The 15,736-nt window shown below is 34.5% G+C and overlaps 1 protein-coding gene across 9 annotated transcripts in view; it reads right to left on the bottom strand.

Annotated features, from left to right (window-relative positions):
* The window catches only part of HFM1 (helicase for meiosis 1), a 111,692-nt gene that overhangs the window by 65,183 nt on the left and 30,773 nt on the right, over positions 1-15,736 (bottom strand). For 8 of the 9 annotated variants that reach the window (XM_035018054.1, XM_035018055.1, XM_035018058.1 and 5 more), the window contains 7 exons: positions 12,869-12,912; positions 12,660-12,761; positions 12,110-12,255; positions 11,099-11,193; positions 10,332-10,465; positions 9,478-9,525; positions 6,454-6,534 (listed from right to left, as the gene is read on the bottom strand). In XM_035018054.1, the coding sequence (XP_034873945.1) occupies positions 6,454-6,534; positions 9,478-9,525; positions 10,332-10,465; positions 11,099-11,193; positions 12,110-12,255; positions 12,660-12,761; positions 12,869-12,912 (650 nt within the window). The remainder of the gene's footprint in view (positions 1-6,453; positions 6,535-9,477; positions 9,526-10,331; positions 10,466-11,098; positions 11,194-12,109; positions 12,256-12,659; positions 12,762-12,868; positions 12,913-15,736) is intronic. The other variant, XM_035018059.1, reaches the window with a different exon arrangement.

Here is a 15,736-nt window from a genome sequence, read left to right as displayed (position 1 = left end):
GTTGAGGGTCCATTTCTGGGCTCTCTATTCTGTTCCATTGATCTATGTGTCTGTTTTTGTGCCAGTACCACACTGTCTTGATGATTATAGCTTTGTAATAGAGCTTGAAGTCCGGAATTGTGATGCCACCAGCTTTGCTTTTCTTTTTCAACATTCCTCTGGCTATTCGGGGTCTTTTCTGGTTCCATACAAATTTTAGGATTATTTATTCCATTTCTTTGAAAAAAGTTTATAGTATTTTGACAGGGATTGCATTAAATGTGTAGGTTGCTCTCGGTAGCATTCACATCTTCACAATATTTGTTCTTCCAATCCATGAGCATGGCATGTTTTTCCCTTTCTTTGCATCTTCCTCAATTTCTTTCATGAGTATTCTATAGTTTTCTGAGTACAGATTCTTTGCCTATTTGGTTAGATTTACTCCTAGGTATCTTATGGTTTTGGGTGCAATTGCAAATGGGATTGACTCCTTAATTTTTCTTCTGCCTTGTTGTTGGTGTATAGAAATGCAACTGATTTCTGGGCATTGATTTTATATCCTTTCATTTGACTGAATTCCTGTATGAGTTCAACAGTTTTGGGGTGGAGTCTTTTGGGTTTTCCACATAAAGTATCATATCATCTGTAAAGAGTGAGAGTTTGACTTCTTTGCCGATTTGGATGCCTTTTATTTCTTTTTGTTGTCTGATTGCTGAGGATAGGACTTCTAGTACTATGTTGAATAGTAGTGGTGATAGTGGACATCCCTGCCATGTTCCTGACCTTAGGGGAAAAGCTCTCAGTTTTTCCCATTGAGAATGATTATTTGCTGTGGGTTTTTCATAGATGGCTTTTATGATATTGAGGTATGTACCCTCTACCCCTACACTCTGAAGAGTTTTAATCAAGAAAGGATGCTGTACTTTGTTAAATGCTTTTTCTGCATCTATTGAGAGGATCATATGGTTCTTGTTCTTTATTAATGTATTGTAGCACATTGATTGATTTGCGGATGTTGAACCAAACTTGCAGCCCAGGAATAAATCCCACTTGGTCATGGTGAATAATCCTTTTATTTTTTTTTAAAGATTTTTTATTTATTTACTTGACAGAGAGAGACACAGCGCAAGAGAGAACACAAGCAGGGGGAGTGGGAGAGGGAGAAGCAGGCTCCCTGCTGAGCAGGGAGCCCAATGCAGGGCTCGATCCCAGGACCTTGGGGTCATGACCTGAGCTGAAGGCAGATGCTTAACGACTGAGCCACCCAGGCGCCCCCGTGAATAATCCTTTTAATGTACTGTTGGATCCTATTGTCTAGTATTTTGTCTAGTATTGTCTAGAATTTTTGCATCCATGTTCATCAGATATATTGGTCTGTAATTCTCCTTTTTGGTGGTGTCTTTGTCTGGTTTTGGGATCAAGGTAATGCTGGCCTCATAAAATGAGTTTGGAAGTTTTCTTTCCATTTCTATTTTTTGGAACAGTTTCAGAAAAATAGGTATTAATTCTTCTTTAAATGTTTGGTAGAATTCCCCTGGGAAGCCATCTGGCCCTGGGCTCTTGTTTGTTGGGAGATTTTTGATGACTGCTTCAATTTCCTTAGTGGTTATAGGTCTGTTCAGGTTTTCTATTTCTTCCTGGTTCAGTTGTGGTAGTTGATACATCTCTAGGAATGCATCCATTTCTTCCAGATTATCTGATTTACTGGCATATAGTTGCTCCTAATATGTTCTTATAATTGTTTGTGTTTATTTGGTTGTGATCTCTCCTCTTTCACTCATGATTTTATTTATTTGGGTCATTTCTCTTTTCTTTTTGATAAGTCTGGCCAGGGGTTTATCAATCTTATTCATTCTTTCCAAGAACCAGCTCCTAGTTTCGTTGATCTGTTCTACTGTTCTTTTGGTTTCTGTTTCATTGATTTCTGCTCTGATCTTTATTATTTCTCTTCTTCTGCTGGGTTTAGGCTTTATCTGCTGTTGTTTCTCCAGCTCCTATAGGTGTAGGGTTAGGTTGTGTATTTGGTTCTGTATTTGAGACCTTTCTTGTTCCTTGAGAAAGGCTTGTATTGCTCTATACTTTCCTCTTAGGACCACCTTTGCTGCATCCCAAAGATTTTGAACAGTTGTGTTTTCATTTTCATTTGTTTCCATGAATTTTTTAAATTCTTCTTTAATTTCCTGGTTGACCCATTCTTTCTTTAGTAGGATGCTCTTTAGCCTCCATGTTTTGAGTTCTTTCCGACTTTCCTCTTGTGATTGAGTTCTAGTTTCAAAGCATTTTGGTCCGAAAATAGGCAGGGAATGATCCCAATCTTTTGGTACCAGTTGAGACCTGATTTGTGACCCAGTATGTGATCTATTCTGGAGAATGTTCCATGGACACTAGAGAAGAATGTGTATTCTGTTGCTTTGGGATGGAATATTCTGAATATATCTCTGAAGTCCATCTGGTCCAGTGTATCATTTAAAGCCTTTATTTCCTTGTTGATCTTTTGCTTAGATGATCTGTCCATTTCTGTGAGGGAGGTGTTAAAGTCCCCTACTATTATTGTATTGTTGTCGATGTGTTTCTTTGCTTTTGTTATTAATTGGCTTATATAATTGGCTGCTCCCATGTTAGGGGCATAGATATTTACAATTCTTAGATCTTCTTGTTAGATGGACCCTTTAAGTAGGATATAGTCTCTTCCTCATCTCTTTGGTTTAAAATCTAATTTGTCTGATATAAGGATTGCCACCCCAGCTTTCTTTTGGTGTCCATTAGCATGGTAAATTGTTTTCCACCCCCTCACTTTCAATCTGGAGGTGTCTTTGGGTCTAAAATGAGACTCTTGCAGACAGCATATCAATGGGTCTTATTTTTTTTATCCAATCTGATACCCTGTGTCTTTTGATTGGGGTGTTTAACCCATTTACATTCAGGGTAACTACTGAAAGATATGAATTTAGTGCCATTGTATTGCCTGTAAGGTGACTGTTACTGTATATTGTCTCTGTTCCTTTCAGGTCTATGTTACTTTTAGGCTCTCTCTTTGCTTAGAGGACCCCTTTCAATATTTCTTATAGGGCTGGTTTCGTGTTTCCAAATTCCTTTCGTTTTCGTTTGTCCTGGAATCTTTTTATCTCTCCTTCTATTTTCAATGACAGCCTAGCTGGATATAGTATTCTTGGCTGCATATTTTTCTCGTTTAGTGCCCTGAATATATCATGCTAGTCCTTTCTGGCCTGCCAGGTCTCTGCGGATAGGTCTCTCGCCAATCTAATGTTTCTACCATTGTAGGTTACAGATCTCTTGTCCCAAGCTGCTTTCAGGATTTTCTCTTTGTCTCTGAGACTTGTAAGTTTTACTATTAGATGTCAAGGTGTTGACCTATTTTTATTGATTTTGAGGGGGGTTCTCTGTGCCTCCTGGATTTTAATGCCTGTTTCCTTCCCCAAATTAGGGAAGTTCTCTGCTATAATTTGCTCCAATATACCTTCTGACCCTCTTTCTCTTTTTTCTTCTTCTGGGATCCCAATTATTCTAATATTGTTTCATCTTATGGTATCACTTATCTCTTGAAGTCTCCCCTCGTGATCCAGTAGTTGTTTATCTCTCTTTTTCTCAGCTTCTTTATTCTCCATCATTTGGTCTTCTGTATCATTAAATCTCTCTTCTGTCTCATTTATCCTAGCAGTTAGAGCCCATTTTTGATTGCACCTCATTAACAGCCTTTTTGATTTCAACTTGGTTAGATTTTAGTTCTTTTATTTCTCCAGAAAGGGATTCTCTAGTACCTTCTATGCTTTTTTCAAGCCCAGCTAGTATCTTTATAATCATCATTCTGAACTCTAGGTTCCAACATCTTACTAATATCTGTATTGATTAGGTCCCTGGCAATTGGTACTGACTCTTTTTCTTTTTTTTGAGGTGAGTTTTTCCATCTTGTCATTTTGTCCAGAGAAGAACAGATGAATGACAGAATAAAATGCTAAAAGGGTAATGACGACCCCAGAAAAATATACAGTAAACAAATCAGAAGAGATCTGAAACCGGAGGGGTGGTTGGGCGAGAATATGATAAGGCTGGTGAATAGAACAGAGCCACACACTAGATTTGGGTGTATTGTGGTCTGTTAGAAGAAACTGCCTCCCAAAATTTTAAAGAAAGAAAAACATATATATACAAAAATAAGGGTAAATACGATGAAGGGATGGAATATGACTGTAAAGATGAAAATTAAAGAAGATTTTAAAAGAGGAATTGATGAGATAAGAAGCTGGTTGGCAAAAGAAAGAAAAAAAATTTAAAAAAAAGAGAGAGAGAATGTGATCAGGCAGGAGACTAGAACAAAGCCATATACTAGATTTAGGGTATATTTTGGTCTGTTATAAGAAGCTGTGTCCCAAAACTTTAAGGAAAGAAAAACTTATATATATACAAAAAATAAGATTAAATACAATGAAGGGATAGAATATGACTGTAAAAATGCAAATTAAAAAAGATTTTAAAAAAGGGATTGTTAAGATGTTGGTTGAAAAAGGAAAGAAGAAAAATTCAACTAAAAAAATAGAAAAAGAAAAAATAAAGAAAATTTAAAAAATTAACTTTGAAAGACTAAAGAATCATGGGGAAAAAAGCCATGAATTCTATGTGCTGTATTCCCCTAGCACTGGAGTTTTGCAGTTCTCATTGATCAGTAAACTTGGTCTTGACTGGATGTTCTTGCTGATCTTCTGGGGGAGGGGCTTGTTGTAGTGATTCTCAGATGTCTTTGCCCCAGGCGGAATTGCACTGCCCTTGCCAGGGGCCAGACTAAGTAATCTGCTCGGGTTTGCTCTCGGTAGCTTTTGTTCCCCGAAAGCTTTCTGTACAGCTTTAGAGGATGAAACTGAAAATGGCAGCCTCCCAATCTCTCGCCCCAGAGGAGCCGAGAGCTTGGAGCTCCACTCCTCAGTGGTCCCTCAGAGAAAAGCAATCAATCACTCCTGTTTCCCTGGTCCCCAGCTGCACTCTGTGCTCATCGGCTTGTGACCAAGCGTTTCTATCTCTGGCACATGATCCCGTTTGGAGTCTCCAAACCCAGCAGATTACTGTGGTGAGCGCCCATGCTGCTCCTCCTGCGGGAAGAAGGGGAGTCTCCCCGGATCTGCCCTTTGTTGGGTCCCTGCTCAAAGAGCAGGGGCCTGACTGTGCCATGGATCACGGTTTTTGGCAACCCCAAGCTGAGAGCTCACTCCTCGGCTCTGTCTTTGCAGCTGGCTTCCCTGCTCAAATACCTGGGAGCTCTGCCGCACTCAGGCACCCCCTGTCTTTCTTTGACCCCGAGGGTCCTGAGACCACACTGTCCCAGCGAGGGTTCCACTCCCCGCTTAGCTGCTGGAGTGATGTCCCTCACTGGAGCAGACTTCTAAAAGTTCTGATTTTGTGCTCCGCTGCTCTATCACTTGCTGGTAGCCGGCTGACGGAGGCTCCCTCCCCACACGGTCTATCTTCCCAAATATTGACTCGGATTCACTTCTCCACATGTCCTACCTTTCAGTAAGTGGTAGACTTTCTGTTCATAGAATTGCTGCTATTCTTTTCTTCTATCTCCTGTTGAGTTTGTAAGTGTTCAGAATGGTTTGATAACTATCTAACTGAATTCCTGGAACCAGACGAAATTTAGGTCTCTTACTCCTCCACCATCTTGCTCCTCCCCCCCCCAAAATAAATGTTCCCCCAAGAAACTTCTAATCATGAGTGCTAAAAACTACAAACCATTCTTTGTCTCTTCTATTGTACTCTAACTAGAATGAAATAGAGAAAGAGAGAAAGAAAAGGAGCCGAAGTAACCATCTGGATAACCAATGTTTGAATAATTAAGAACTGGCAAAAGAGTATCTACAAGAATTATAAGAGGTTTGAAGTGACCCAAAGATTTGAATATTTCAATTCTCTGCCAAAAGTCACCAGAATCAGTGAAAACAAAGGACCTGTCAAAAAGAAGCTCTATAGTTTTATAAATAGGACTCTTACATAAATATATCATGCTAACAATGATGATACCCTGCTGAGACAACTGAGACCACAATTTAATTTTAGTATCATCTAAATTTTAGTAGAACATATTTTTTAAAATTTTTTCCCTGACAGTTATTATTTAATAAACATCAGAAAAAAATTACTTCATCTTTTTTGTTTTTTGAATGTCTTTTAATGTCTTTTTGTTTTTTGTTTTTTGAATGTCTTTTAATATTAACTATTTAAAATTTAGTCTTAGTCTTAAGCAATTGTTAAATTTACTAACTGATGTAAAAATTACCAGTTGGGGGGTGCCTGGGTGGCTCAGTCGGTTAACCGTCTGTCTTTGGCTGGAGTCCCAGGATCAAGTCCCGCATCGGGCTCCCTGCTCAGTGGGGAGTCTGCTTCTCCCTCTGACCCTCCCCTCTCTGGTGCTTTCTCTCTCTCTCTCTCTCTCAAATAAATAAATAATCTTTAAAAAAAAATTACCAGTTGGTTTGAAATTAACATCTTCATCCATCGTTATCAAGTCCAGAGATGATAAATCATTCAGATTCTTCAAACATAATTCTGTCCAATAATAAACATATTTTTATTTTATTAAGATAAGGAAGCAGCACAAAATAGAGTTTATAATCAAATATGCTAAAGTTCTGTTTCTATATATTTGCTGTGGGAAAAACTATAGTCGCTAATTAAGTGGTAAGGAAATATTCATTAAATAAAAGAGCCAGTTAATAGGCTAAAAAGATTTTCTAGTAGTAACAATAATATAAATTATCAAAATAAGTTATGAAATAACATTTACAACTTGGAACTTGTTATTTTAAATGAGGATATTTGTATTTCCTCATTTAATTCTCATAATAACACAACAAGGTAGGTACTAATATTATTTCATATACAAGTTAGGAAACAAAGAAATAGAGAAGCTAGGTTACTTGCTCCAGGTCTATGTAACCACCCTGCTATCTGATATCCAATGTGGCCTGGTTTTCTTTTTTTTTTTTTTTAACTTTTATCAAAGATATATACACACAAAGTATATTCAAATAAATCTACAAAGATTCTTCAAAAAACACCAGTCTTTTCCCTCCTCTGAGTTTGCCACCTCTTGAGGCAACCACTTGTGACTATTTCAGCTGATGCTTTAGTACTTACTTTAGCATCTCTAACATGCTACTATTGCTACCTGGAAGGAACCTCTGAACAGGAAGTAATGCAAGTTCAGCTCTCACTGACTGATGAAGATCAGAGCAATTATAGTAGCCTGCTGCCCACAGTGCTCCCATTGTTCTATGCTATAAAGCCCAGAAGATTGAAGGTAATTCAGAGCAGGGAGTGGGAATGCCACAACCTGTTCAATCTTAAATAAAGGAGCCACTCACAAAAACACAGCCCTTAAAAGGCAAAATTCTTTGAGAAATAACTTCAGTTTAAGCAACATTGCTTAGGCAGCTTGATAAAGTTTTAAGTATTTGGTTAAGTAAGGCTTTTGAAGTTTTTGCCAATTTTCTTAATTACCCACTATTAACACGCAATAAGTTAATCAGTCAAAGAAGAATACTTACTACATTATATGCTGGGCACTATTCTAAGCTTTAGGTTTACAGCAGTAAGCAAGACAAGGTTTCTTCTCTACAGAACTTATATTTTATGGAATAAAACAGTACAGAATTTAATAATAAATAATAAAGTTTCAGGCATTGAAAGGTACTATGAAAGAAAATAAAGCTGAGAGAAAGGACCTAGAAAATAAGAATTCTTTAGGTTTTAACTTTTTATGTATTTCTGATATAAAGCTATGTAATATCTGATACAGTAAGGATATATTCATCCTAATTTTCAACATAAGCATGTCACCTTTCCAAGAAAAGGAAAACAGCAATAATATCATGGAAATTGTTTTACCATCCTCTCTGAAGAGGTAGATTTAATTAAGGTAGTCCAAGAAGGCCTCTCTGAGGAGTTAATATTTGATCAAAGATCTGAATGAAATGAAGGTGGAGACCACAAGTAAAATATGTGAGAAGTGTTCTAGGAATAAGGAAAAGAATGGAAGGACCTGATGTGGAAACAAGTTTGGTGTTTTAGGAACAGCAAGAGATCCGATTTAGAAACAACAGAATGAAAGGGGGGGGAAATGACAAGAGATGAAGCCAGAGAAATAGGCAAGGAGATATCAAGGTGGATTTGTGGGCTCTGGTGAAAGTTTGCATTTTATTCTAAGAGTGATAAGGGAACTACTGGTGGATCCTGAGCAAGAAAGTATAACCAAATTTAGAAATGCTAAGGATCCTTCCTAAGAGATTTAAAGCAGATCTCCAGGGATACCAAAATATTATATTCAGTTATATAATAAACTTGGCTATTCTTTATAGGTAAAACTTAGCTACCCTATAATGACTAAAGATAAGGCAAATACGAACTGTGGTTCTGCTAATTTAACAAAAGTTAAATCATTACAATTATCAGAATATAGCAAGACTATATTGGACTATCTTGGTGTATTTGATCATTATGACCAAAAAATATGTTTTAAAAACTCCATTATAAAATTGATCAGTAAATAAAGGATAATACAACTATTTTATAGATCTGTTTCTCAACAGCACCATTATGAATATATGCTATTGCTTAGCACCTTGCTCCAGCAATATATTTATTCTTTAATCAAGATAATTTTACTGCTTCATCCTTATCTCTGCATTTTAATATGCCATATGTGTATATCCAAGTAGAGAATAAATTAAAATTGGCTAAATATTTTCAGATCTAACCAAGTGAGGGTCTAGACTAGGAGTGCTGCTCTGTAGATGGATGTCTACTCCTTGATCCTTTTTTTCCCCCCTTTAAAGTTATCTTTGTACCCAATGTGAGGCTCTGGTGCTCAAACTGACAACCCCAAGATCAAGGGTTGCATGCTCTACCAATTGAGACAGTGAGGTACCCCAAAATTGGCTAAATATTTTTAGTGGATCTAAAATTTTCTCTTTCACCGAAAGAGAATCAATACAAAGAAGAACTGATAATTTCTAACCTAATAAATGCTCAATAATTTTTTGATATTTGAAAAGACAGGTAATGAAGTATTAATTAATTGAAAAATTAAGCTGGGATTTGATGGGAATATATCATTAGCACAGATTAGGATAAGAAGCCCATAATCAAGGTAGGCTTATATATTCAAGTAATTACTAGAAAAATGAAGAGTTGTATATCTATAGGCAATATTTTCAAAGATGAGGGTCATTTTTAAAATAAAAACAAAGTTAACATATTATAAAAAGGAAGATATTCTGATAGAATTAAAAAATTCATTAATTCAGTAAAAAAGCATATGTGCTAAACTTTATTTGCATGTGAAAAAGGAATACTTCATATATTTTTTTCTGGAAACAAGTTTACTTTTTTAAGAAATAATTTACCAAAGAGTATTCTTACTTTCACACTAACTGACCTTTTTCATTAAAATTTATAAAATATAATTTTTTACAAGGAAATGCATCTAACCTTGTAATTTTGCTTCAATTCCATCTTTGTTCAATCCAGATGCAAAACCTGTAAAAGTTATGAAAATTCATAAAAAATTAAAATAGAAAGGACTTAACTCATTTTTATAGGCTCAGTTTATACCCGAGTTAACTAGAAAAGAGTAGTCTAACTTAATTTTAAATAGGGGGAAAAATAGCTTAATGAGTTAAAACAAGGCTTAGCTATCTATAGAAAATAACCACTGCTATAAAATCCTTTCAATATCAATTGGCGATCTTTTGCTTTTTTTACTGTACAACCATGACCATGCATACTGTATTTTTTCCCCTTGGAGATCTTAAAGTTTTGAACCTGTGTACATTAGAATAGTATTGTAACAAATCAGGTTTTAATTTGATATAATTTGATATTCAGCAATTCCAAGTATTTTTACTTTATAACTGTACCATATGAAAGAACCTTCTAGAAGCAATATAACCACATGTGTGTTAGCTTTAGAAGCAGGATGCAAACTCCAGCAGCAACAGCAGTACTATATCCTTTGATTTGAACACTAGTTCAGACAAAATTTAAGAATTTTTTTTACTTTACCTTTTAAAAAATAATTTTAGTCACTTTTATTATTTTTATTTGAGTTAATTTTTTTTAAAAGATCTATTTTTAATGGTGATTTCAAACCTTATTAAAAGACTGGAAGTAAAACAGATAAAGATTTCTCATATTTGTCTACTCTTGCCTCTAATGTATTTATGAATATTATTTTTTATTTCTGTTACCTATTAGTGTCTGTAATCTATTCTGTGACTTAATAGCATAAATATAGATTCAACTGGCTTGAAACATTTACTACTTTTTCAAATCAAGTAACAAACCATAATGAGATGGATTTTTCAAGGCTCTGATGTAAAGCAAAGTTGATCGTATCCATTCCAAAGCAATATTCACATCTGTGATGGTATGTAACACTATCTCTGCATTTAAATGTTCAATAAGATGTCTGTGTAAACTAGTAGAAAAAAACCCAAAACCTTTGTATTAGTAATATGTATTTCAATGCCATAACCTTATTTTTTAAACTGCAATAATATTTTGAATAATTCAACTGAATATAATTGAATAATATACTCATTGCTATATTATTAATTCATGGAAAATAACTTAATTTTCAAAAATATAAGAGAAAACCATAAAAATCAGTTCAACTGTTAAAAAATTATAGATTTTTCTCTATCCCATGGCTCCAGAAGACATTATTACTTAAAAAGAGTGAGAGTGAATATTCTCTCAGAGTATTACAATCATATGCTTTACTAAAAGCTTCCAGATTGCCTATCTCTCTATTATTAAACAAATTTTAAAGATGTAAAGAGATGTGAAAATTATAGTCTTATTACTAATTTGGCCTTTTATAACAAGGATACATGCCACCACATGCTAGGAAACTACTGAATAAAAATATTACGCTATCCTTTTTTTTTAACTATTAAATTTCTTAAAAGGACACAAACTTTCTACTTAGATTACTGAAAAGTTTCAAGACAATGGCCTTAGAAAATCTCCTAATCAAATTTCCTTTTAATATGTGAAAAGGAAAAATATAAGCGGTATTAACAACTTTTTAGAATATTTTCTGTATTACCTGCTTTCTACAGTGTCACTACAAGCTAACATCTGAATATACTTCTCTTTTGTACTTAACCGAGTCATAATAACTGCAGTAGCTGTAGTATCAAACTGGAAAAAAAATAAACACAGAGAAATGTAGTAAAAAAGAGTACATGTTGGTACCAGTCCTCTTCAAGAACTCATGAGTTTCATTTTATATTAAACAGTCCCTGACTTAAACAACAGGTCAAAAATGCCTTAAAACTGTTTCTGAATTTGAATGTTCACTGAAAATTTAATTAAAAACCTTCCAAGAGTATAGATGTAAAAATATTACTTTGGTTTCAATGTAACATAATTTTGGTATTAGTAAAATCAAAACAAACTTAGGCACCTGGATAAAAGTTATAAGATTGGTGTAGTTTACATATAATCTAATTGATCTTATAAAAACTATGACTTATATAACATAATATTTTGACTTCTTTGAAAAGATACTCTTCCTAAATGTTCCCTAACTATATGAATGACTTCTTTATTTGAGTATTTGCTAAAGGTAGGACATGTTTTGTAATGTATATGGGCTAATTTTTAATTGTCACAATACCTGGGGACCACTATTGGCATTTTGTGCTAAGACTCGGGGATGCTACACATTCTGCAATGTATGACAGTCCTACACAATGAAAAACTGTCCCATCTAAAATACAAATAGCATCCCCATTCAGAACAAAAAACAAAAACCAAAAAAACCTCAAAACCAAAAAAAAAAAAAAACCAAAAAATTTTTGACAGTATATACACATTTATCAGCCCAACCATCAGCCAAGGGAAACTCAGAGGGAGTAGAGGCAGCATGTCTCCTTTGGTGAGACTTGTTTTACTTCTATGTCTCCATTAAAGTAGATTTCCTGTTGCACTTATTTTTAAACCTAATCTGAATATGAAACGTTAATCTCCTGTTTAACAAAAAGTACACAAAAAACAGTTTTTGCTTTTTACCTTATTTTAAAACAAGTTACAAAAATAAAATATTGTCACTTACTTGAGGTCGACCAGCTCTACCAATCATCTGTAGAATATCTGTTTCACTATACTCTTCAAACATTCCTCCAGCATAATGCATCGTAGATTTTATAACTACTAGGTGAGCAGGCAAATTTACTCCCATAGCTAAAGTACTGGTAGTAACTGCATCAGATTAAGAAATAATAGTTTCAAGCCATATAATTTTATTGCCTCAGGTAGACATCATTTTATAAAATATATATTCTTACAAATATAATAAAAATTCATACATAGGGAACTTAGGAAAAACAAAGAGGAAAAGAACATTACAGTGTAAAATAATAACACATCTTAAAACCAAAAAACTATTAAATTCTTACTTTTCAGGTAGCACTATTCAGTAGCATGATAAAGAACTAAAACTGCCAGAGTTTACTGTAGCATGTATATGCATGGGTAATTACATAATTTTAGATTCTTGGAAGAAAAGCAGAAATAAGTCAGAATACTTGAGCTTTTTCTTTTTTTCTCTTAACAGATAAATAGTTTTCCAAAATATAATAGCCACAAGAATATGTTTTACTTACAAAGAACTGGTAGATCTCCAACAGTGAAAGCTCCTTCAACTACTTTTCTATCTAACAGCTCCATACCAGCATGATGATAAGCAACACCATGTATTAAGATATCTATAATAAAAATATATAATCTGTTATATGCTGTTAATATTTCATCCATAATTGATTTCTTTTATGTGTAGCTGAAAATGCTATTCAAAAATAATCTCTAAACTTACCTCTCAGTTTTGAATCTCTTACGGAATATGCACACTTCTGTAACCTATTTTAAAAATACCATAAAACTTTAAGAGTTATTCCATTAACATAAAAACTCTTAGTTTATTAATCATTTTGAAGCTATAGATATCAAAACGTTTTCACAATATCATTGTTTGAAAATCACCTTTAAGAAGTACAGAATATCTAACTTTCATATTCAGAAGTCCCTAAACTTACAACTCAGCAAAACAAGAAACAATTTAAAAATGGGCAAAGGACCTAAAAAACATTTTTCCAGTAAAGTTATACAAATGGCCAACAATACATGGAAAGATGCTCCACATCACTAATCATCAGGGACAAATGAAAGTCAAAACTACAATGAGGTATCACCTCACACCTGTTGAATGGCTAGTATTAAAATGACAGGAGATAACAAATGCTGGTGAGGATGTAGAGAAAAGAGAGCCCTTGTGCACTGTTGGTGGGAATAGTAAACTAATACGGCGACTATGGAAAACAATATGAAGATTCCTCAAAAAACTAAATATAGAACTACCACATCATCCAGCAATTCCACTTCTGGATTATATCCAAAGGAAACAAAATCATATCTCAAAGAGATACCTGTACTCCTATGTTGACTGCAAAATTATTCAGAATAGCCAACATATAGAAACAACTTAAGTGTCTGAGACAGATGAATGGACAAAGAACATTTGATATACACACACAAACACACACACACGCACAATGGAATATTATTCAGTCTTAAGAAAGAAGGAAATTCTGCCTTTTTCGACAACATGGATGAAGCTAGCGGGCATTGTGCTAAGTGAAATTAGCCAAAATGGTAATAATATGGTAATATAGATAGTCGATGCCCATATTATCCCACCCTGATTAAGAAATTGAAACTGACAGAAGTAATGTGCCCAGTGGTACCCAGCTAGTAAAGTGGCAGCACTGCAATCCAAATCATGGTCTCTAACTTAATGCTCTTTTTTTTTTTTCTTTTTAAGATTTATTTATTTATTTGAGAGAGAGAGAGAACAGTGTGGGGCAGGCAGGAGAGAGGGAGAATCCTAAGCAGACTCGGAGCCTGACGGGGGCTCCATCCCACGACCCCAAGATCATGACCTGAGCTAAAACCAAGAGTCGGTTGCTCAACAGCCTGCACCATCCAGGAGCCTCTCATGTTGTTTCTAATACCAGCATTTCATTCCTGGAAAAACAGGAATAAAAATGGGGGGAAAAGGGGGGGAAAAAAAGGGAGAGACAAAGAGTGAAAAAAGAATTGAAAGACAAGAGAAATTTTCCTATCAAAAACTAATGATGTAATGTACAATGATTAACATAACATAATAAAATAAAATTAAAAAACCTTATAAGAATACTGTGTGGTGTCAAAGTGGTGAAATAATCCATGGGGGAAAGGTGATACTAAAATTATGGTTATGAAGTGCTTTTTGTCCTTCTGTTCTGCAGTTAAACTTAGATTTGTGTCATGCTTTATATTTCTCATACCTTTCGTGATAAAATATATTAGAAAGTATTCCAATCATCAGAAAAAAAAAAAAGAAATTTTCCTTGAGTAACTAGGTAAAGAGTGGGAAGTAAGAAAAGGAGAAACATGATATATGCTTCTGTGTACAAAAATGATTAAAACAAAATTAGCTAATTTGGGTGCAGCAGACAACAGGGTAAAAGGGAAAGGATGCAATGGAAATTAGTTTTAAGGATGCACACAGGTTAGCTATTTCAGTTCCTTACTCTTATAGATAGGTTCAGGTTCAAAATACTAATTATTAAGTACTCATCTTGGGAGGTCATATAACCATTCCATATGAATTCTATAAGTTTTAAAAAATTTCCTTCAGAGTTAGTTTTTGAGCAAGAAAATAAGCCTCATTGCTTGACAACCACATCTGTTTCTGACTAAAAGTCACATGGCCCAACTTGATCAACTAGTTTATTCACCCAAGTAGAAAAGTTCCAAATTACTCTTTGCTACTTACAGTCTCCTTACTCTATAGCTACACTTTATTTTAAAAATTCCAGTTTACATTTATACTATTACTAGTTTTATAATGACCTGGTCAATTGGTTTTTGAAACCCCATCTTTGCTAAAAACATTTAGAAAATTAATAATCAAGAATGCTAAAAAACCAAGTGCAGCTGGTATGGAAACTATCAATTGTGATTTGATTATAGAAAAGGATTTTGCCAGCAAAATGACCTAATGGATGCATACATTCTCCCAATATGCTTGATCATTGCCCATAAGTAGCCAAGAAGTTTTCTGGATTAAAACCAAAGGCTCAGACCAGGTGATTAAAATAAAAACTTAAAAAAAAAAGCTTGGGAAACATTCTTATTATGAGAATACTACCAATTAACTTCTTGAAGTTAACTAAGACATTCCAAAATATAGAAATATTTTGTTATTTGAATGCATGATACAAAGAAGAGGTATTTAATAAAAAGCTAAAGAAACCAGAGTACAAAATAGCTGAACATGTTAGATTGAGAAACCATAGTAACAGAACCTGGGGCTTGAATAGCAAAAAGAAGTCTTGTAGTAATTGTTAGAACATGAGTGGTCAAAGGGGAATTGAGGTAAGCATCAGTCTCTTTTCCTGGTCTACACCAACTCAAAATGGCATTCCATTCCTTTTCACTCAATATATCCAAAACAGAATCATGGTTCTTTCTCTCAAACTAACTCCTCTTCCAGTGTTCGCCCATCTAAATTATACAACACTCCCTGGTTGCTCATGGCAGAAACCTATCACTGACACCTCTCTCACCTTCCTCCACATAGGCAAACAATTACCAAGTCCTGTTTATTCTTACTTCTAATTATATCTTAAATATATCATTT

Source organism: Mirounga leonina, unplaced genomic scaffold, assembly GCF_011800145.1.
Source record: "Mirounga leonina isolate KUSES-001 unplaced genomic scaffold, KU_Mleo_1.0 Mir_173, whole genome shotgun sequence".
Classification (NCBI taxonomy): Eukaryota; Metazoa; Chordata; class Mammalia; order Carnivora; family Phocidae; genus Mirounga; species Mirounga leonina.
This window is presented reverse-complemented; position numbering and strand designations above follow the sequence as displayed.